Here is a 23,840-nt window from a genome sequence, read left to right on the forward strand (position 1 = left end):
ACCTGGTTTTAAATGCAGTAGCTAGCCCATATGGCACTTATGTGTGAATTTGAAAAAGTGGCCCCATAAAGACAGAGTCTTGTGACTGGCCCATGATTTGGTAAGTGGTCCTCTGTGGTCTCACACCCTTGAGCAGGGCTCAACCATACAGAGTGGCCCTGCTCTCCGTTATACATACATGCGATTAGTGTTCAAAATGTAAATGTACAGACTATACAAAGTCTTGCTATCTACATACAGAATCTTCCTGAACATCTCCAGCCAGCATAATATACTATTAAGCATTTAAGATTTTTATCAGTGATTGATTTCAAAGCACATAAAACACTACCTCCATAGCTTTCCCTCCCCTGAGCAAAACAAAAGGAGAAAATACCGGCCATCAGGCCCAACAATTATCACTCATCTACCTGTTTTGAGGAAAACTACCCACCTAATTGGGTCAGTAAATGGTCAGTCTAGAAGTTGTGGAGTGGAGATGGACTACTAATCTAAATGTATTAATACTTGAGTCCCCAAAGTTAGAGAAATTATATGTCTATTGCCTCCCAGCACAATAACAGCACTAAATTGCTGTCTGGAAAGTAGTAGTTACACAATTTCTTTAGTAAATCTGTGGAATCTAGGCTGTTTGCCCAAGTTGAGTTCTCATATTTACCCACTCCACCCATCCCCAGCTCGATCAACTCATTAAGTATAGCCTGGTTTTCAATTTTAAACCCACAAACATCTCAATAAGGCAAATTTAATAGTTGAAAGTTCTTTGTGAAGATTTGCTTACCAAATTATTCAGATTCAGCAACCTAGAGTATCAAAGTAGCTTAAAAAAAGATCAAATTGGCACTTCTTTTAAAATAAAACTAGAATTAGTAACATAAACCGGGGGGGGGGGGGTTGTGTGTATCAAAGAGTCATACACTTTTATCTAGAGAATTCAAGAACAATTTTCCTTTGCCCAACTATCTGCAACATTTCCCTGAGAGGAAAATTTTTATACACAAGCCTCACCCCATTTCACAAATTGCAAAATGAAGAATGACTGATTACCCAACCAGTGGGTGAAGCCAAAAGTCTTAATTTGGTCTACTTTCTATGATACATAGTGGCTGTTCCAAGGAGTCTAACCACCCTTGTATAGTCAACCTTTCCAGATAGTTCTACAGAAATAAAAACAGGCCTGAACTTAATTTGGGCTGATGCTTTATGAAAGCACTTTATGAGGAGTAACTTGAAACAAGATTTTACCATTAATTTAAAGCTATATTTGTTTAAGGAGTTCAGTGACATGTATATTAATTAGGCACACGTTAGATTAAAATCTAATTATTTTGAGGCAATTGGTGATATGTGATTATGGATTGAGTGTTAGACACCAAGGAATTTTTAAAGATGTGATAGTATGTAGGAGTAAAATGACATGATATCTGGGATTTGTACTAAATATAAGGTGTCACAAAAGTCTCCATACAAAGGAAAAATTTTATAAAATTTTGTAGTAAATATTTTGTAAACAAAGGTACAGTTAGCTACAATTTCCTGGTTTCCCTATGTATGGCAACTTTTGGGACACCCTGTACTTTAGCAAGGAAAAAAAATAAAGGATAGATGAAGTAAATATTGCAAAATCTAGATAAATATTGTATCTGAGTAATGGATAAATGGTGGTAGTTCATTGTACTATCTTCTCTACTTTTTAGTATGTTAAAAATTTTTATAAGTTTTATAAAAAGTCTTATTAACTGGCCCATATTAAAAAGTAAAAACTTTATTTTATCAAATTTACTTTTAGACAGATAAATTAAGGGTAGATAAAAATTCCTCGTAATTCTGAGATCTTTATCAAAATCTGCGGATATCTACCACAGAACAACAAATAGATTTTTTAAAAAGGATTGTCTCCAAAGTCTCTTCTACCTTGGATGAGCACTAGAATTGCCAGATGATTAAGTCCATAGCCATTTGGGAATAATTCCTTCCTAACGAAGTCTTGGATTTCTACGTAGGCCTCCCTGAATAGCCACCTAGAAGCTTCTCACTCATAACAGACCACACTGTTGAGAGCCCTAACAGAAGGAGAGACTGGTGGCCAATTTGGTAGTCTGTATTTGGTAGCAATGTAGCGTACTCTCTGTAAAGCAATACAGAAAAACCTTCATTAAATCAAAGCCTGTGTAAATGGTGATTAGTAAGAAATTTGTTTTCTACATTCTTTCATGAGAAAGGCACCAATACCTTTTCCTCCAGGACACACAAAGCAAGCAAGTACTAGAATTCAGTTGAGTAGCTGTTTATATCAGAGTATATCATTTAGTTGCAAACAGATTCAGCCTGACCAGGTAAATAAGGTTTAAATTAGTAAGTTAACTTCTGTCTACTACTGACAATCATAATAAATAGCTATGTGAATGCATATCTCACCTTTTGTTTACATGCATCTATTTTGAGCTGTCTTCCACAATGGGTGTCTTCCACAAGATTCTCACTTGGAAATAAACCTTATAACTATATTTTAAGTCACCTGGCCATCATCTTAGTTTCTTCTGTTTTAAGGAAAACTAAAGTATCAAAAATCCCAAATCCAACAGAAAGAAGTGGTCTCTTCTGCATGGCAGACTGAATACAGGAGTAAGGGAAAGTTGAGTTCTCAATAATAATCCCTGTGGTTCACTGGTGACACCCAGTAATATTTAACCACATGTGCTGATTCATGTAAATTAGCATATATTATGTATGTACTATTTTCGGAGCATCCTGTTATTTTCAGAGTTCTTTGAGACTTGGTTTGGAAAGAATATGATTTCACTTCAGTGACATGTTGCTACTGCTGGAGCTCTTAGTACTTAGGTGGGTTACAATTAGAATTGTTCCAAAAGGAACAAAAAAAAAAATTGAATAACTTTTTCACTTTGAGTCCCTGAAGCATGACTCAGTGCTATAGATGATTTCTACAACAGAGGTGATAGCTTTTAAACTTATCTCTAAGTCAGCCCCCTTAACACTTCGGTGACTCGGTTTCCTTATTTGTACAACAGCAGTAAGGTGCGTGACAAGGCAGATTGTCATAGATATCTAATGAAATTTTTTTTTAAAGTTATAAATGCCTCAAATTGATAAATTGAAAGAAAAGGGTAGGCTGCTTCTTCAAAAACTGACAGTGAAAAAAAGCTAACCTCACATCATATATCCACTCAACAGAATGAATTTTTAGCAAAAGGACAGACTGTATAATCCTCAAATGGACAAATGGAACTAGGGAGAGAATAAGGAATCAATCAACATATAACCATATTATGGTACTTTATATAATAATAATGTTAGAGCTGTCAGACTGCAAGAAAGCCATCAAACCATCCAACCACAATCACATTTGACTGAGGTAATATAAGGGGTTAAAAATAATGCTCTATATTTATATAACCATATGGAATTTCCTAATGCTTTCTCATTCATTACTGTATTTTATCTAAATCACCTTGTGAAGCAAATCAGGCAGACAATGTTATCTCCAATTGGCAGACATTAATCAAAGAGCTCAAACTTAGGATGTTAAATGGCTCATCAGAGATCACAAGCAAATAAAAGATAGAACAGACCCTAGAACCCAGGTCCTATGGCTCTCCAGTTCATACTCTTTTGCCAATAATCTGAAGTCTCCTACTAATAACAGTAAAATGTTACTTGGCTCATCAGTTTTGGCACTGTTTTTCTGCATGGAAGTTCAGGCTCTGACATCACAGGAATTCAAACAAGGGGGGTAGGGGACTTCTCACGGCCCTGAAGAAGTTTCCTGAACTTCAAAATTAGAGAAAAGGCACAGAAGAATGTACAGATAGGTTAATTTGATGAAATATTTATACAAAGGGGAAAAAAAGCACATAAAAGTAAACACTCTTTTTTTAAAAAAGCCTCTTTTCAACAATTTACACCCTCAAAATGTCTGGCCTATAGGGAAAAAAATCCCCAGCTAATAATTATTTACTGAGTAGTTTTGCACCCAAGCACTGGCCTGCCAGGTTTTCAAGAACAGGCATAAAATGGGACCCTTGCCTAGAGCCACTTTAAAATCCTTGCAGAGACAAGATCAGCATGTAACATTTAGACTCAGGAGGGTTATGAGTTCAGAAGAAGAGCCCTCAGTAAGCTGAACTAATCAGCGAAGGTTTAATGGAAGAAAGAGAATATTGAGACATGAGCAGGGCTGTGAAAGGGGGTGAGATTTATAAAAGAGAAACGGGATGGACATTTCAAATTTGGTGAGGATGTTCAGGGTGGGTGGCAGGAAGGACAGCCAATGGAGGTGGCAGAAGGAAAGAGGAACAGAGAAATATGCCCAGTAAATGGATGAGCTGGTAAATGGATGAGCAGCAGGTAAGTTGCAACTGGAATCCAGGAGTAACTATAAACATCAAACTCTTGTGCCACCCCACTCCTCCTAACTGGTCTTCCTGCCTCCATTCTGGCACCCCTCTCCAAGAAATTCTGCAAAGTACTAAGTTTCTTTCTGAAACATAGACCTGATCAGGTCACTCTCCTGCTTTAATCTCTTTAATGGTTTTCCTCTATTTTCAGAAAGAAGTTGAAACATACAGGTCCACCATGTGTACTCTTTGTTTCAGCCATATTGGGCATCTGTCTACCTTTGTATATGTTGTTCTTTCAACCTAGAATGCCTTTCCTTCCCCTTCTTCAATTAATTAATATTAATTAATATTCTTCAAGTCACGTACTATGATGAGCTTTTCCTTACCATGCTCAAGCATCCAATTCTATTTAGATGCCTCTCCATGACTTTTTTATAGCAGCCGCCTATGTATATTCCTATCATAATTTATCACACTGAGCTTTAATCATCAATTCACTACCCTGTCTTACTAGACTATGAGCATCTTCACATCACCAACCTTTAGAATAATGCCTAGCACGTAACAGGTATGCAGTAAATGTGTGTTGCATAAATGAAATCATTGTGCCCATGCATTATCATTTAAAATCAAACATGATTTATCCAATTGTAAACAAATAACCAAATACTCAGGCTATTATATAATAAACAGAAAATTAATTTCTGTTATTTCAAGTTACTAATTTGACTCCACTGTCTAAAAAACCAAAGGCGTCAGAAATTATACAGAAACACAAAGTCAAAGTGCAAAAACATCAAATACCATCAAGTCACTCTAAACCATTGTGTGTGTTAGTGAGAAAGAGAAAGAGGGGGCATTAGTTCTACCTTAATGCTGGCCTCTATTAACAGTGAAATCAGCACCTTAAATATGTGGGATTCAAGATGCATCTCTTTCATAATGATAAGAAAAATTTCCATTTATTATTTAACATAGTAGCCACCTGAGATTTTTATTTTTTATGGAAGACTTATATTAGTGTATTATTAACTTAATATCTGGCACATTAACATATTATTAACATCTGGCACATTAACATAACATTAAATTTATTACCTGGTGTAGACACTAAATTTATTACCTGGTGTAGACATTAAACTTATTATCTGGTGTAGATATTAATTTCATTTATTACCTGGTGGACATTAACAAGTCAAAGATACAAAGACTCAACTAATTAAAATAGCCTCAATAACAAAGTCAACTTATAAAAGACCAAATCTTACAGATATACAAAAAATCACTAAACCCCTAAAAATCTCTCCCCTAATAACTCAGTTCTTCAATATGACCCTCCAGGCCCTACCCAACCATACTTTATGTTGGGTCTATTTACCCCTCCAGAAACGAGTCTCTATTAAAGTCCCTGTGCCTCCAGACTAAAACTCCAATATCTCAAACCCAGGCCCAAACAAAACATCCCTGGTGGGCCCAATAACACACAATGTCCATTTAGCCATGACTTCCCACATACATATCACTTACATTACTAACGCGGAAAAAAATAAAATATTAAAATTCATACCGGGTAAACTCTACACAAATAACCAAACCTTACCCAGTAATGCCACTGCCACCTGCTCCCGGGATGGCATATTCTTTCTTTATAAAGACATTGCCTACCTCTACCTCCCAAAAAACTAGACAGGGACCTACACCCAGGTCTTCCTCACCCCAAATATTTCTATCTTTAAAACCCAACAACTAAAAACTCTACTAAGCCCCCACCCAAACACCCAAAAAAGGCAGGCCTTACTAACATCAGTCGTCATAATGGGAAAAATTGCTACTAAAATAAAAACAAAAATAAGAGACATAAAAACATCCCTAAACATCTACCACAAATTATCCCAAAAACTAAATAAAGACATAAAACAAATAACAGATTCCCTACTATCCCTCCAAAGTCAACTAAATTCACTAACAGTGACCTTACAAAACAGACGGCCCTTAAACCTACTCACGGCTGAAAAGGGTGATATTCCTAGGGAAAAAATGTTACTATGTATGTTCCTATATATTCCTAGGGAAAAAATGTTACTACTATATAAACCGGACAAAAATAATAACCACAAAAGTCAGAAAACTAAAAAAAAAATCCAAAAAAAACCCCCAAAAAATTAAAACAAAGCTGAAATTTCGACTTAAAACAATGGACTTCATGACTACTACCTCTGGCTGGGCCACTAATAACTATTCTTCTCCTTGTCACTATAGGCCCCTGCATACTCAACACAGTTATTAAATTTATAAAAACAACTATAACCCGGAAAACAACAACTCACATAATGGCCTTACGAGACTATCATCCATTGAGAAATGATGCCCTATAATAGACATATAAAGACATCAAAGAAAAAAATGATAAGAAAAACCCCCATCTATTACTTAACACAGCAGCCACCTGAGACCCCCACCCCTCACAGAAGACCCACATTAACATATTACTAACCTAACACCTGGCACATTAACATATTACTAACCTAACATCTGGCACATCAACATAACACTAAACCTATTACCTGGTGCAGACACTAACCTATTACCTGGAGGACATTAGTCACCTGAGACCCCCTCCCCTTAGATCACCCCAACTTAATAAAAATGCGAAAAATTGGGTAGATGGGGCTCAGAATTTGGTGGCGAGACCCCCTCTGAGCCCGCCAGCAAACAAACCTTGATTCTCCGACTCTCCGTGTGCCGCTCGGTTTGTCCTCAGGACCACTCGCTGTAACACTTGCTGTAACAGTAACACTTACAGAGCTTTCTCTGCTACTCAACAAAATACATTCCACAGTTGACATCAAATTACTAATTAGTCTAAGATTCATGCTGTTTGATGACATGCTACAATCTTGGTCTCACCAGATAGTTACACAAAATCCAAAATGCTACTACGAATGCATTATTTAAAATGTGATGACTCCAAGACAGGAATGCCTTCTTTAAAAAGAATCAAAATAAAAGTGTCATTATAAGGATGCATATACGAAGAAAACTGAACTGAATTTCATTAATTTTTATTTAATTAATCTTAAACAGAAGTCATTACAGTTCTGAAATGCCACTTTGAAAAAATTCTAACACCCATCAAAAAGTTTAGAATATAAATGAAAGTAGTTCCTCTTTATAGAAAATATGCTTTCCATCTCCATTTTTCCACAACCGTGAGCAACTACATGAAAATAACTGAATCACAAACCTTAAACTTTATGATTCCACTAGAGAAACTGAGTTAATTTTTCTATGTAATGGAAAACTTAATCTTAGCTAATACGATGTAGACATTGTGTAGTTAAGTTCTTTTTACCCTCAGAATTATCTTCAATATCAATCACCCATGTGGTCTTGGCCATTTCCCCTCCTCAGTATCTTAGAGTGGAATCAACTGTCATTTTCTTTATTATCTTTGGTAACGCAATAGTTCTTATTCTTCTATAGGTGATGAATGCCTTTGAGAAACTGATGAAAGCTATGGGGCCCAGAAAAATGAATGTACCTACAGGTACTCAAATATTTTCATACAATTTCAGAGGTTTAAGAACCCCTATCCCCCACAATCACCTATACAAATAATTTCTATGACTGTATCTCTTTTATAATCCCACACCACAACTCCTTTACAAACACACATAAAATAAACTAAGGACTATTGTAGTGATTATTAATACTCAAAATAATAAAATTTTGTCTAAATAAAATTTTATCTTACAAGCAAAATTTTAAGAATCCCTGATGAACCCTTTCCTGAAAAGTTTATCAAAGTCTTACTGTTTGGTCAACTTGCTTGCCTAAAAATGTGCTATAATGTCTTCCTAAATTTGTTGTTATTAATTCTGACACATCATGTAAAATCATGTAAAGCCCAAAAGTTATATTTGAGCAAAAAAGAAAATTCATGTTTATATTAAGAAATTCTTGGATTCAAATACTTGTTTTACTATATCAAGCTATGTTCAATACGGAACAGTGAAGTTAGCTAGGAACTGAAAGTGATACCATCTCACTAACTATCCTGTTACCTTGTCAAAGCAAGTAAAACATAAAGATGAAACAGGACAAATGTTCAAAGGGAAGGGAAGAATATAATCAAGGTGTTATTATAATAGTAAGAGAGGTTAAGTGTTTTTTCTCAAAAGCATATTAGATTCTTGCTAGATATACCAAACTATTTGTGGAAACTATCAGTTAACTTTTTACTTAAACTTTTAATCACTCATTAAACCACAGGTTTGTACAGGGTCCATTAAAAAAAAGGAAATATGATCACTCTTTTACTGCAAACTGGTAAATTTTAAAATCACATCAGAATTTTTAAATATATGAAACTTTGGTGACATACAAAACTTTTCTAAGTTTCATGATGGTGCAGGCACCTGAGCCTGTAACTCACTTTCTTCATTGGTAAATACTAGGGTAACAGGACATAGCAAGTAAGCAAGTTCTCAATTTTCCTCAAGTTACAGTGGAATTGATTAGGCTTCAAACTTGTTATTTTAATCTCCCCACCAGGTCCCTTCCCACATACTGGAAGGCTGCATATTTCCTAAAATCATAACGCTTTGACCCCTGTTTTCCAATATGAACAGTCCATAATTGAAAGGCAAATAGGAGATAAGAGAGCAGTACAACAAACAGGTCCATACCAAATGGCCACATGCCAGAAGAAATGGCTATATTTATGTCACCGTCTCCTTCTCTATTACAATCAAGTTGCCCGTTAAAACTGAGATCTTACATATGCAACACGTGGCTTGTGCTTCAGATCTAGACTAGGAATCTTCGGCTATAAGGAGTTATTTGCTGAATGTGTGAAAGAAAACTCTTTCCCCTTATGCCACCCAAATTAGAAAGTTTACAAAAAGCGGAACACTTTTAACTGATGAGTTGAGGAAACTCCAGTATTTCCCAATGCAATACCAGGCCTCATAGATTTCATTCCTCTGCACATTCAGTGGCAGGAAATGGATTGCTACCACTGGTTCACCGTATCAGGACTCTGGGACTTGGATAGTCTGCTTGCTGCTTTTGAGCGTTCTTAAGTAAGTGGAAGTACTGTATGACTATGCCTATTACACACACACACACACACACACACACACACACGACAGTTGGTGGTACCTCACCCAGCCTCCAACTCCCACGCTCCCACCACCCTTCCAAAGAAACGTTTCTAGGGAGAGCACATGGAGAGAGAGGCAAGGCGGGGGGCGGGGAACGCACGTAGGCGCCTCTTCCCTAGATTTCTGGTAAAGTAGAAAGATTGGGGGCCTACGTTGTGTTTTTCTTGACTTGCAAGGCTGTGCGTGGGCTCCCAAGTACTTGGACTGAAAAGGAGAGCGGTTCCCCTGCCCGGACCCTAAGTGTTCGGAGGCAAAACAGCAATAGACAAGAGGTGGGAGGGGAATGGAATCGCGCGAAGGAGCTTGGCGCCCACAAGTTAGACAAACAACAGCCCTACCCAGTACTCGGGGTCTCCCCAAGTTGGGGTGGGGCCTTTCTCCTTCTCGCACGAGTGAGAAAGGGGTTAAGTGGAGAAGGGGGTGTTCTTCCGCCCCCACGCCGTCTCCACGCCTCGGCGTGGCCGCTCCTTTAGCGGCTCCCCGAGTTGCACAGCGAGATCGCGGTCACCCCGTGTTCAACGGCAGGAGGATCCCGGGGCTTTCCCTGTCCCCAAGGCCGGCGGGGGTTGCGGGAGCACTCACCAATTTGGGTTTGTTTTTCGTTTCCTCTTCGTTGGCGGCCCGGTTCCCAGCGCTCCGCTTGTTGCTCCGGCCCCCACCGGGTTCCTCGCTGCCGCCTCCCGCTCCCGACGCCGCCGCCCCGGGCTGCTCCATCTTTCTCCGGCCCCGTCACCTGTGCCCTGTTAACCCCACCTCTCCTCAACTGAGGAAGCCCCTCGGGACGCTCACGCTGCCCCGCGCCGATTGGGCAGCACCTCTTCCACAGGGAGAGTGTGTCCGCCCGGGGAGCTGCCTATTTCAGGCCCCCGGGACTCCCGGCTCCCAAGCACCCCCGACGCAACCACGATGTTGCCACTACACCGCACTGGGGCAAGCCCTGCCCCTGAGCAGTTGCAATTACCACGGTCGCCGCTGCCGCCGCCCTCAGGGCGGTGTTTAGGGTGGAGGGAAATTAGGTGCCTATCTCTTTAAGAGGGCCTCAACACACGTGATTCATCAAAGTGCCCGCAGTCGCCCGCCGGGGCGCGGAAAGCTGCTTCCTACTCTGGGAGCCGAGTCGGTCCCAGCTACTGAGCATGCCCGGCGCAGCGACTGGAGCCTAATAGAGGACTTTCAGCTGCGGTTAAGCACTGATTTCACTTCCTGGTGATCTGGCGTGAAATGGGAGGGAACTAGTCTAGAGACAGGAGTAGCCCATTTTAGAGATGAGGAAACTGAGGCCGGGGAGGCTATGTATGTGAGTTTCACTGGCTGGTCGACCTGAGTATCCGCCTTCACCCCTGTAGGCCAGAGCACCTTTCCTCCCACAAACCTCTCGGGGGGTGTGGCCCTGCTACATCTGTGGGAATATTTGATTGGCAAGGGCAACTACTGGCATCCTATGGGAAAACCGCGGGGAGTGCTGATTAATTGCCCAGACAGACTGTGTGGGTCAAAGTGGAAAGAGTAGGTGCTTTCTGTTGCCCTGATTGCGTTCTGACCAAAGAAATAACAGTGGTTCCTTTATTCCCAGGCCGGGCAGTTGAAGCAGCAGGCGCCCACCCCTTAGTCCCTGGGGAGTTGTTAGGCTCTTTAACTAAGGCACTCATATAGAGCTAACAATTGAGTTGAGTGCTATTTTCAGTTTTCCAGAACTAGTTTACGTTTAGAGTAGTTGTGAGGAGTGAATAAGATTATATGTGTCAAAGCTTTGTTTAAAAATATAAGTCCCTAGACAAATGCTAGGTGTTTTTATGCAGCAGCAGCAAGGCACTGTTGGGACTATAGTCTTTAGTCCTTGAGTCTTACCTAGCATTTTGTCCTCAGGAAGAGGCCCACGCTGTATTTCTTCCATCCTCCTTAAAGGATGCCCTTTAAGAATAAAGGTACACTCTGAGAACATTAGAGGGGCTGGGCAGGATTTGAATGAACCGCCATCATAGAATAGGAGCACATATGCAAGGAAGCTACCTGCAATGTAAATTAGATAGCAAGTCTATAAACATGCCCAGATGCCTGTTACTGAAGATATCTTCAGGCTATGATTCCTTTTGCCCTTCTCCCCTTCAACCTAAATTTAGCTATGCTGAATCAAATTTGTATCTGAACATATTTATTTAGAATGTACTAGGATGGGCCGGGCGCGGTGGCTCACGCCTGTAATCCTAGCACTCTGGGAGGCCGAGGCGGGTGGATTGCTCAAGGTCAGGAGTTCGAGACCAGCCTGAGCGAGACCCCGTCTCTACTAAAAATAGAAAGACATTATATGGACACCTAAAAATCTATATAGAAAAAATTAGCCGGGCATAGTGGCGCATGCCTGTAGTCCCAGCTACTCGGGAGGCTGAGGCAGTAGGATCGCTTGAGCTCAGGAGTTTGAGGTTGCTGTGAGCTAAGCTGACGCCACGGCACTCACTCTAGCCTGGGCAACAAAGTGAGACTCTGTCTCAACAAAAAAAAAAAAAAAAAAAAAAAAAAAAAAAAAAAAAGAATGTACTAGGATGAATTTGACCATGCTATAGGTGTGAGGAGGCAACTAACTTGGGCAGTAGAGTGAAAACATTAGATATCTGAAAACAGCTTTAATCCCAGCTTTGTCATTGCCATTAACTTTCTTTATAATCATGTAGGTGTGACTTCTCTACTAAGGTGGTAAACTGCCTGAGGACAGCAGAGAAGAGGCAATATGTGCCCCCAGACAGGGTGGACAAGTAGCCCCAATGTAAATTTGCTTCATTGAAGTTCCTGTTTGACTTAAAATTTCATGTATGTTTTGAATTCAATTCACTACACACACATACGTGATTTACTTTCTCTAAATGTGTCCCCTCCTGAAATATTGAGTAAAAATGGATGCTGCAGAAAGATGTGACCTATTTATCCAACGCTTTCATTTAATTCCTGTTGAGAGACATAGGTGTGGACCATAGCTAAGGGCCCTCCAAGCTCAAACATTGCTCAATAATCTGCTCAGTAGACATTTCTTGAGCTCCTTAGAGTGTACCAGGTGATATACAGAGTGCTGTGAGTTATAAGAATGAAGATGATACAGTTTCTGCCCTTTAGAACCTCAGAGTCTATTGGGAGAGACAGACTATTAAAGAACTGCACTACCGGTACAACAGATATGAACAGGAATCCCATGGACCACAGGAGAGAGAAAGAGTATCAGAAGCTCAAGGACACCTTCCCAAAGAAGATGATGTTTTAGCTGAGTCTTAAAGATCTGATTAAAGTCAGTAAGTATTTGTTGACAGCCTGCTGTTAGGTACCATGCTAGACATCACAGATACAGTGGTGAACAAGACAGACATCGTTAGCTCTCATGGAGCTTTCAGGCTATTGGGAAGGACATTAAATGAAAATGTACTGAGAAATTACAAGGCAAAAAAGGAGAGTGAAGAGCATTTAGGCAAAGGAAAAGACAATAGTATGTGCAGAGTCCCTGTGGTTAAGAACTTAGGGGAGGTGGGTGTTGGCAAGAGAAGCAGCAGAACAGATAAGGTGGTTCCAGATCATGAAGACCCCTATTTATAAGTTTCATTGGTGTTGTTTTAAAGGGTGGGGGAGGCAGAGGGGAGGGCATTGTAATATGAATGACTTCTGTTTGGTGTGTATAAATAGACTTGAAAATGGATTGATATTTTAAGTGTAAGGTTGAGTTTCACCATCCTCTGGTCAGACTAAGCTACATTTGATATCCAATTAGAAGTACAATGAAAATATCCATAATCTTTTCTGCAAAAAGTAAAGAAGTCTGTCCCTGATAATGGCTTACATTTGACTTCATTGTGGTTATCTCAGCTGCTGTCTCAATTCTTGATGTTTGTTTTTCAGCATTTGCTCCAGTTAATGTAAACAGTAATTAAAACCAAACAAACAAAAACCCTTCCTTCAGGCATCAGGATCATTGGCCTCTCTTGGAAGCCCAAGCAAAAAAGGAGCCACTCCTCTCTGGCAAAGATGCTTCCTCCACTGATTATGAACCAAGCACCTCACCAATTACAGTCCTAGGGCTGATCTCACTGTACCTGCATTCCTTTATTTTTACCTTCCTGGAACACACAAGTAGGCTGGTGGATAGAGAGAGATCTTTTTTCTGATGCTGAAGAAAAAAAGAGGCTACCACCATTAGTTGGGGTATCAAAAATCTACATTAGACCTGATGACCGGGGGTCTCTCCCTTTGGCCTGTAATGAGGGTAACACTCAATTAGCATTTAAAAGCCAGTCTCCGTCTTTCTTCAAACTGACCTTAGAGCCATCCATTACCCCAGAGGGTTTATGATCATTCTTATAATATCCCTCTGGCTTTCTGCATCTCCCTTATGTGGTATGTCCTCATCTAAACACCTGGGTCATTCATGGAGAAATGAAAGGAAACATGGATTTGAAAAAAAATGAGAAATAACCACCTCCAAGGTCACACCAAAATATTTATGAATTAAAGGATGCCTCAGAGTAAACAGGTATTTACTAAGCATATACAGTGTGGCTGACACCAAACTAGATGTCATGCAGATAAAAAAAAAAAAAACAGTGCAAGACATTCTGCTATAATGTCATATTATCTTTCCTGAAGAATCTCCTGTTTTGCAAAATTACACACCGAAGATAACAGGGCTTATGGAAAAAAATATGATTAGGGAAGACCACTTAAACCCAATCCAACTTTGTATTCAGAGCACTAGTGAAAACAATAACCATCCTAATAAAAACAAACGGTTAAACTCCTACTGGCGTTTGGACCCAGCAACACTGTCATCAGTGCTTGGTAGCCTTCATCCTTTCTCCTTCATGATGTGGGGCCTCAAGGGCATTCATTCACTTTGAATACATGCCATTTTCATCAGAAATAAAAATCTAAAGAAAAAATCTGAGGAGTAGTCAACTTTTTAAAAACACATGACAAAATGTCTTCACAGCTTCATTATCAGTACTCACAACTTCACCAGATAATTTAATGTTGTTGACAAATTAGAGGTTGTGGCCACTTACACTAAATACAGTGCCTTGTGCAAGATTCTTCACTTTTTCTTAAAGTCTTCGTATATTGCTAAGACTTCTTAATTATGAGGAAGTTTGTTCCTGATCACTTCAAAATAAAGTGCTAAGAAAATTCACATGTGTATCTACTGGACTTCCACATTATTTTGACATCATTCTCCTATTTACCAATTGCTAATGTGCTATTTGTAGTACACAAACGCTTGTAATGGAACAAACTATAAAATATATTAATAAAATCCCTGCCATCAATAGGCCTAAAATCTACTTGAGAAAACAAACGTGTGAAACAGTAAGAGAAAATTAGCTGCCTAACTTGTGTATACTGACACTAAATTCGGCATAATATGGTGAAGGAACGAGATCCTTTGGGTCTAGAATAGATGAAGTTTTCAAGGGGGAGGTTAGACTTCAGCTGCTGAGCTATGAAGCAGAAATCAGACTTGAATAGGCAAAGCAAAGAAAGGAAGTAAGGATAAGATATTGAATGGCCTGGAAACAATACTGACCAATAATGTTGAGGGGCCAGTGGGGCTTGACTAGAATGGTGAGAACACAGATGTTGAATAATTGTAGGAAACATGGTAATCCTCATAGTGTGTTTCCAGTATGTAAACAGATTTGAATGTCAGACACAGTGGTAGTAACTGATAAAGATCTTTAGCAGGGAAGTTATAAAACAAGAAGTGTTTTAAGGAGCTGATTCGGCAGTGTTATGCAGAATAACTTTGAATGCTGATATTCAAACTTATTTTTCCTTTAGTACAGGGTATTTTTCCTAAATTAAACTCTTCACAGAACCCCAATATATACAACAGATACAAATCTAACTGACTTGTTTGAAGTTAGTGCGAGAGTAGAGACCTGCTCATGTCCACTTGGCTTCTCTCTAATCCTTTGAGGCATCACTGCTGAACTCTAGTTTAAACTAGATAAAGTCCTGCCAGATAATTGTGAGGATTGGAACTGGAGTGGCCCCAGAGGAAATGAAAAGAGAGGAATGATTCCAAGAGATGTTTAAAAGGAACAAACTGTTCTTCCCCACGGATTACATACTGGAAACAAAGGAAAAGAAAGAATAAACAAGAATTACCAAAACGTTGGCCCAAAGAAATAAAAGACCAGTGGTAAACTGGGAGATAACATCTCAACAGGTGCTTGTCATTGGCAGGCAGAGCCAGATCAAGGAGCCTGGTACCCGTAAACTTAAGAAACTAATTAGGGCAGGACAGGAAAGCTAAGAAGGTTCCTGTAGTCACCAACAGGAAGAGTCTGGACAGTCTGGTAAAGCACGAGGGGAGTGTACCAGTAGGCAGTGAGCAGGCAAGCAGCCAGACTCTGTAAGTCCAGCAGTGGATGTCCTGGCAGGCAGACAAAATAGAATCCAGAAGCTCTGGTGGCAGGCCTCTACTCTCGCGCTAACTTCAAACAAGTCAGATTTGCATCTGTTGTATATATTGGGGTTCTGTAAAGACATAGGTTCAAGCAGTAGGTAGCAGGAATCCAGTCATGGGGATTAGGATTAAGAAACAAATTACCAACCCCTTAAGCGGTCTGGCCAGACAGTGCTGAACAAGACAGAGCACCAGTCCTAAAGGAACCAGCATATCAGATGAAGTCTCTGAAAGAGAGGCAGACATAGACAAATGAAGCTGGTACCAAAGATACTCAGTTACTTCAACTGATCCATGAAAGCAGAGGAGTAGGACCAGCAGGGACAATGGGACTAGGTCTGCTTGACGCCAAGCCACCAAACTACTGAAATACTGCTCCTCTCCTACTAGGAGCAGGATTGATCCCAGTGGAGAAAAGAGGACAAAGACAAAAGACAAAAGACCCGGAAACAATAATAACCAGTAATGGCCATTTACCTGGATGTAAAGGTTACTGGGCACAAGTGCAGTGATTATAGGGTTTGGAGACAGGGATCTAGGCAGTTAGAGCAAAGCTCCACAAAAATTAGTGCAAGAGGCAACAGTGCCAATTTCTCCTTTTGGGGAAAGTGTCAAGCCTGACAGAGGCTTTGAGAATCCCCAGACTCATTCCCCCTATAGTTTTATATAGTATGCTAAAAACCAACCCTTTGGATTTTACCTGGAAAATATGCTTCTAAGAAAGAACAGATTTTTTTCTGTTCTACATTAACCAAAGCCCCAAAGTGATTTTCAAGAGTGGCTTAATGGATCATGAATGGTAATTAGCCAATCTATAAGTTACTAAGACATAGGTGTAGCAATGGACAGTCAGAGAAACTTTCAATTTGCTTGGTAAATTACATGGATCAGAGAAACACACAATGGTATTCAATGGGATGCTATTCATGTTACGAAGTTTAGACTTTTTAAAAAATTAAACAGTCACTTGGAGATGAATACAGTTCAAAAGTAGGACTAAAATTATGCAATTAAAATCTATTGTCTCTTTTTATATTGTGGCTTGTGTTTATTTTCTTTTTTGAAATATTAATTACATGAAAATGAAGAAAAATATGTTTGACATCTATAAACAATAAAAACGTATTTTCATATCTGGGCATCAATAGTTAGACAAGCTGAAAAAACAGGTTTACTTATGTATTATATATCCTCCCACATCAATTTTAACAGCTTTATTGAGATATAATTCATATATCATACAATCCACCCTTTTAAAGTGTACAATTCAATGGTTTTTAGCATATTCAAGAGTTGTACAACCATCACCACAATTTTGGAATGTTTTTATCACCCCAAAAAGAAAGCATTCACCCCTTAGCCATTGCCCCTAACCCAGTCCTCCCAAGCCACCACCAGCCCAGCCCAAGGTAACCACTAATCAGTGTCTGTAGATTTGCCTATTCTGAACACCTCATATAAATGGAATCATACAATGTGTATTCTTTTGGAACTGGCATCTTTCACTAAGAATAATGTTTTCAAGTTTCATCCAGCCCACATCAGTTTTTGTTTGCTCATTATTACCTATTTGTTTCTTGGACATGGATACAAGTCAGTTGTTTAACACCACCCCCTACCCTGCGCACAGTGACAAAAAATATACTTACTTACAATTCCAAATAGTTGATATTCTCACATGTGCACCTAATCTTGCCCCTCCTCTCCTGGCAAAGATCAGAGATTTGGGGTTTGATTTTCCTATACAATTACATAATAGAAGAACTTCTTTCTGACCCAGGGTCTGAGGTCTGACATTTTATAGAAATGACCACAAACATCATATTTAGTCAGGTATACATTGTATACCAGAACAGCTCTTAGGAGTTTATATAAGTTGATTAAACAGGGCAACCAAGAAACCAATTATATTAAATTGTGTTTTACTTAATTTAGTAGCAGGGAATACATAGGTCTTAGCTTACTTATTTTAAGTCTTCATTTCCAGTATATTATTAGAGACTAAAATGTACATCTACGTTGGCATCAGACTCATTTGGAAGGCCTTCTTTGAGGAGATTTGCACATGAATTTTTAAGAAATTTTTTGGGAAAGACTTTTGGTCACTGGGTTATTTACTGGGAAACAGATGCCAGGATATCTGTTTTGCTGTTGCTTTTATATTATTTGTCAGTTTTTCAAATAACCCTGTAACATTGGCCTTCTGCTGCCTTCAAAACAGAAAGGCTAACTTGAGCAGCCATCTCATCAGCATTAGCAGCTCTACCTCACACCTGATAGAAGGTCAGACCTACCTCTAAACCCTGTGAACCAACCCTGATTTGCACCAAAATTTTCATCCTTTAATCCCTCACCACGTTGTTGCTTCACACCATCAAAGTGCCTCCAAACCTTGGCTTCAATAGTGGCCAAATTCAAAGGCACACAGGGCTTAGCTTCATTCCAAATCCACAGAATAATGCTTTTCCATTGCAAGCACAACCCTATATGTGGCCCTAAGATAATATATAACTTGTTGAAAGATTGCTTTTTTATTTTATAAGCTATTTTTGATGATTCACTATGACATAGGATTATCAAGTAATCAGATTAGATTTTATTTAGCATGTTAAAATTTATACATATAATTTTAATTAAATATTAATTTTCATAATTAATAATTTGATATTTAATAATTAATATCTATATTTTAAATAACATATTAAAAATATATAGCAGTAACTATGCCCAGGGCATTGTGCTAAGGATAAGTGAATGATACACTATTCATGAACTCAAAGGGCTTAATATCTAGTCGAGGCTACTGACAAATATACACTAACCACAAAAGATTGTTACAGAAACATATAGGAGGAAGAGAAGAGGGAAGGTGTCACAGAAAAGCTAGGCCTTTAAGTATAAGCAGGATACCAAATGTTGGAAATGAGAGGAAAGGGCATTTGAGGTAGAGGAAACAGCATGAACAACCAGCATAGAGAAAGGAAAATGTGGGCTGAGTTTGATAAGTGGTCTGATGGGGCTGGAGATGTAGGTTTTGTGACTGGATGGTGGAAGATCAGATTTTGAATGCCATACTGAATTCTCAATTTATTCTGTAGGCTGTGGAGAGTCGCCAGAGAAAAATGAGCAGGAGAATCACATAATCAAACCTATGTTTTACAAAAAATGCTCTGGCACTGGTATGCAGGATGGTTTGTAAGATGAGAAACTAGAAATGAGGAGATAAATCAGAACACAACTCTCAAAATTCATTGTCTTATTTGGGAATGATTATGGTAGTTCAACATGGGTGCTAGCTATAGATAGGATAGATATCCAAGATAGTCCAGAGAGGGAGGAGCTAGAAGGGTGAGCCAAGACAAAAATCTGCTAAGAATAACAAAGGGTCAAAAAACCAAAAATGAATGCAGTGCAAAAGATTAAAGTCTCTGTGAGACTTGGCTTGCAAACCCAAGAGTTTGCACATTGGAGTCAGGATCAAAGTGAGAAGGTGTCTTAAGGAAGGAAGCAGAAACAATGGTAAATAGCCTACAGGCATCCAGAGTTTAATTTTTTTTTCCCCATTACTCAGAAACAACAGAGTTTCATTTTTTTAGTTGGTGGATATGAGATGAATGAGTACGATGGTCTGGATTAAGGGACGACAACAGACAGATATTTCAGTGATAGACATACAATAATGAGACTAGGATCTGGGATAGTAGAAAAGAGAATGGAAAGATGGGAACAGATTTCACAGGTAAGGTTGGGTGTTGGGATTTGGCAACCTGATATAGGCAATGGGAGAATGGGAAAAGCAGAAGACAATTCTGAGAGTTCAATACTGAGTAACAAGAAGAGTAATAATACTACATTCAGATTGGGAATCTAGGAGGAGAAATATGTTTGTAAAACTATGATGATGAGGTGTGTATAGAAGAAGCAACACTTCAGGTGCCTGAAAGATATGCAGATGGAGATGCCATTAGAAATGAGGTCTGGGCTGGGGCATGGTGGCTCATGCCTATAATCCTATCACTCTGGGAGTCTGAGGAAGGAGGATAGCTTGAGCTCAGAAGTTCGAGCAAAAGCGAGACCGTGTCTCTACTAAAAATAAAAAAATTAGCTGGTCATAGTGGCATGCATCTGTAGTCCCAGCTACTCAGGAGACTGAGGCAGAAGGATTGCTTGAGCCCAGGAGTTTGAGGTTGCAGTGAGCTATGGTGACTCCACTGCACTCTAGCCAGGGCAATAGAGTGAAACTCTGTTTCAAAAAAAAAAAAAAGAAAGAAAGAAAGAGAAATTATGTCTGAAAAGTGATCCATGTAACCAAAAATATTTGTACCCCCTTAATATTTTGAAATTTAAAACAAGTCCATAGATGGAAGAGGGGCAGGAAATGATTTGTATTATAGGATGAGATTGTCTTATTTGTGTTCTGTACATTTCAAATATTTCAGTGGGCAGCTACTCCTTTTATAATAAATTAATATTTATTTTTAAAAAAGAAATTAGATCTGATGTCTCTGAGAATGTGTGGAGACAGAGATGAAGTTTGGAGACAGAGATGAACATTGAGAGTCATTTACATAACACTGTTAGTTGAAGATGTAGAAGTAGGTGAGATCATCAAAGAAGAGAGTGTAGAGAAGTTATGAGAACCAAAGAAAAATGTGGACAGGAGGAGAAATCACCCAAGGACAGAGCCTAACAGAGTTTATTACTCATGGTAGAGTCTTAGATTTCAGTTCTAAGTGACAGGAAGGGTGGTGATACTATGATACTATAATATAGACTGAAAATCTAGAAGCAGAAACATTTTTTATATTGGGTGGCTAGATGCTGAGGAAAAGATTCAGACAGGTAGGATGGGATCCAGGAGAGTGCAATAACATACAGGCCATACATTAACTTTAAAGAGATGGTAGCCAGAAGAAAGTCAGAAGAGATGAGGTCTTTGGTGACCATTACAGACAGAAATCAGGAAACTGATGAGCAGATTTCTTCTTGGAAACAATGTACCCTTAGAAGAATATACCCACATTAAAATAAAACTAACATTGCTCAGAACTCCACTTTTGAAATTGCTCTCAGAGATACTAAGTTTGATACAAAAGTAATTGCGGTTTTTGCTTTGTTGAAATTTGCCCTTTGATACTAGAATATATTCTTCAAATAATGTGGTTATGTCATACATGGTTTTAATGTGCATTTCTCGCTTTATGTTTTTTGCTAATGACTTATTACTTGCTGTTTATTTTATATTTATTTTAGACTATGGAAATGATGTTAGACAAAAAGAAAATTCCAACGATTTTCTTATTTGAGTTCAAAATGGGTCGTAAAGCAGCAGAGACAACTCGCAACATCAACAACGCATTTGGCCCAGAAACTGCCAATGAGCATACAGTGCAGTGGTGGTTCAAGTCTTGCAAGGGCCGGGCACGGTGGCTCACAACTGTAATCCCAGCACTCTGGGAGGCCAAGGTGGGAGGATTGCTTGAGCTCAGGACTTTGAGACCAGCCTGAGCAAGAGTGAGATCCTGTCTCTACTAAAAATAGAAAAAAATTAGCCAGGCATGGTGGCACATGTCTGTAATCCCAGCTACTTGGGAGGCTGAGGCAGGAGGATTGCCTGAGCCCAGGAGTTTGAGGTTGCTATAAGGTAGGCTGATGCGACAGCACTCTAGCCCGGGCGACAGAGCAAGACTCTGTCTCAAAAAAAAAAAAAAAAAAAAAAAAAGAAGTTTTGCAAAGGAGATGAGAGCCTTGAAGATGAGGAGCACAGTGGCCGGCCCCCAGAAGTTGACAACGACCAATTGAGAGCAATCGTAGAAGCTGATCCTCTTACAACTGAACAAGAAGTTGCTGAAGAACTTAACATTGACCATTCTACAGTTGTTTAGCATTTGAAGCAAATTGGAAAGGTGAAAGAGCTCGATAAGTGGGTGCCTCGTGAGCTGACTGAAAATCAAAAAAATCATTGCTTTGAAGTGTCATCTTCTACTCTTGTACGCAACAATGACCCATTTCTCAATTGGATTGTGACGTGGGATGAAAAGTGGATTTTATATGACAATCAGTAACAGCCAGCTCAGTGGTTGGACCGAGAAAAAGCTCCAAACCACTTCCCAAAGCCAAACTTGCACCAAAAAAAGCCACGGTCACTGTTTGGTGGTCTGCTGCCCGTCTGATCCACTACAGCTTTCTGAATCCCGGCGAAACCATTCCATCTGAGAAGTATGCTCAACAAATTGCTGAGATGCACTGAAAACTGCAATGCCTGCAGCTGGCATTGGTCAACAGAAAGGGCCCAATCCTCCACAACAACGCCCGACCGCATGTCGCACAACCAACGCTTCAAAAGTTGAACTAATTGGGCTAAGAAGTTTTGCCTCATCTGCCATATTCCCCTGACCTCTCACCAACCAACTACCACTTCTTCAAGCATCTCGACAACTTTTTGCAGGAAAAACACTTCCACAACCAGCAGGATGCAGAAAATGTTTTCCAAGAGTTCCTCGAATCCCGAAGCACAGATTTTTACACTACAGGAATGAACAAACTTATTTCTTGTTGGCAAAAATGTGTTGATTGTCATGGTTCCTATTTTTATTAATAAAGATGTGTTTGAGCCTAGTTATAATGATTTAAAATTCATAGTCCAAAACCGCAATTACTTTCGCACCAACCTAAGAGTTCACCAGCCAAGTAAGAAAAAAAGTTTCATTTCTTCATAGTCAGAGGGTACCCACTATTGACATTCACATATGTGTCTGTCAGTTTCTTTCTCTCTTTTACTCTTCCCTCTTCTCTCTTCCCTCTCTCCTCTCCTTTACTGAGCTTAGTTCATTACTCTCCCCTTTCTGCCGGATGTAGTAGTTCTAACCCCTCACCTCTATTTCCATGAAAGTCTCTGATGGTTTTGGCCTCTGACCAGACACAGGGTAGAGGGGACATACCGGGTGGGACTAGGTCCAAGGAGCCAAATTGAAGCTAGGAGTCAGGGACAGCAGTACTTGGAATGTATCAGAAAGTAGACTGACTGCCATAATTTAATTTGTGTGCTGGAAGTCTGCTCTCATACAAATTACAATAAGTTATGGATTGCCTAGATAAATGCTTATATATTAAAAGGCACACAAATACATACACACATAAAGGATCCTTAATTTATCATGTTAATATGTACACGTACAAATATGTCCATTTTAATAATGACAAGAAGAGAGAGAATATGAGACTGCATTTATTTTGGTTATTCAGATTGTATTTCACTTTCTAAATTTATTCTTCCTCTCTGTTACTTCTAGAAAGCTAAACTAGCTTAATTTGGGCAGTGAGCTACACTTTGGAAATACATTTCAAGATCTTTAGAACATAAATCCTACATCTTGATTCTGAGCTCTTACCTCTAGGCAGCAGATTAAATTTCTAACTTTAGGATGACCCAAAATCATTGGTTCTAATTTAGAGACTTGCCCCCGGGTGATTATGCCATATCCAGAGGGTTCACAATGTGGCCTTCAGAGATGAGGATTCTTAGCCACACCAGGCAGCTTTGCATATCGAGGCAATTCACAGGAAAGAGCCTAGGGGGACAAGCCATAGAAATAAACAAATGGTCAATATGAACAGTATTGAGCTAGAACAGTGGTTCTCAAACAATGGTCCCCAGAACAACAGCATCAGCATTACCTGGAAACTTGATAGAAATAAAAATTCTTGAGCACCAACCCAGACCCACTGGATCAGAAACTGTGTGGTGAGATCTAGAGACCTATTTTTTAACCAGCTCTCCAGGTAATTCTAATGCACACTAAAGTTTGAGAACCATTGAAACAGAAGAAAACAAGTTATGAGCATGAGGGTTATAGGACAGAGGAGAGAGAAAAA

The 23,840-nt window shown here is 39.3% G+C and overlaps 1 protein-coding gene across 1 annotated transcript in view; it reads right to left on the reverse strand.

Annotated features, from left to right (window-relative positions):
• DIAPH2 (diaphanous related formin 2) overlaps positions 1-10,433 on the reverse strand; it is an 803,657-nt gene extending 793,224 nt beyond the window's left edge. The window contains exon 1 of the mRNA XM_069462797.1: positions 10,109-10,433. Within this exon, the coding sequence (XP_069318898.1) occupies positions 10,109-10,240 (132 nt within the window). The 5' untranslated portion in view covers positions 10,241-10,433. The remainder of the gene's footprint in view (positions 1-10,108) is intronic.
• Positions 10,434-23,840: the final 13,407 nt, after the last annotated feature.

The sequence above is a fragment of the Eulemur rufifrons genome, chromosome 30, assembly GCF_041146395.1.
Source record: "Eulemur rufifrons isolate Redbay chromosome 30, OSU_ERuf_1, whole genome shotgun sequence".
Classification (NCBI taxonomy): Eukaryota; Metazoa; Chordata; class Mammalia; order Primates; family Lemuridae; genus Eulemur; species Eulemur rufifrons.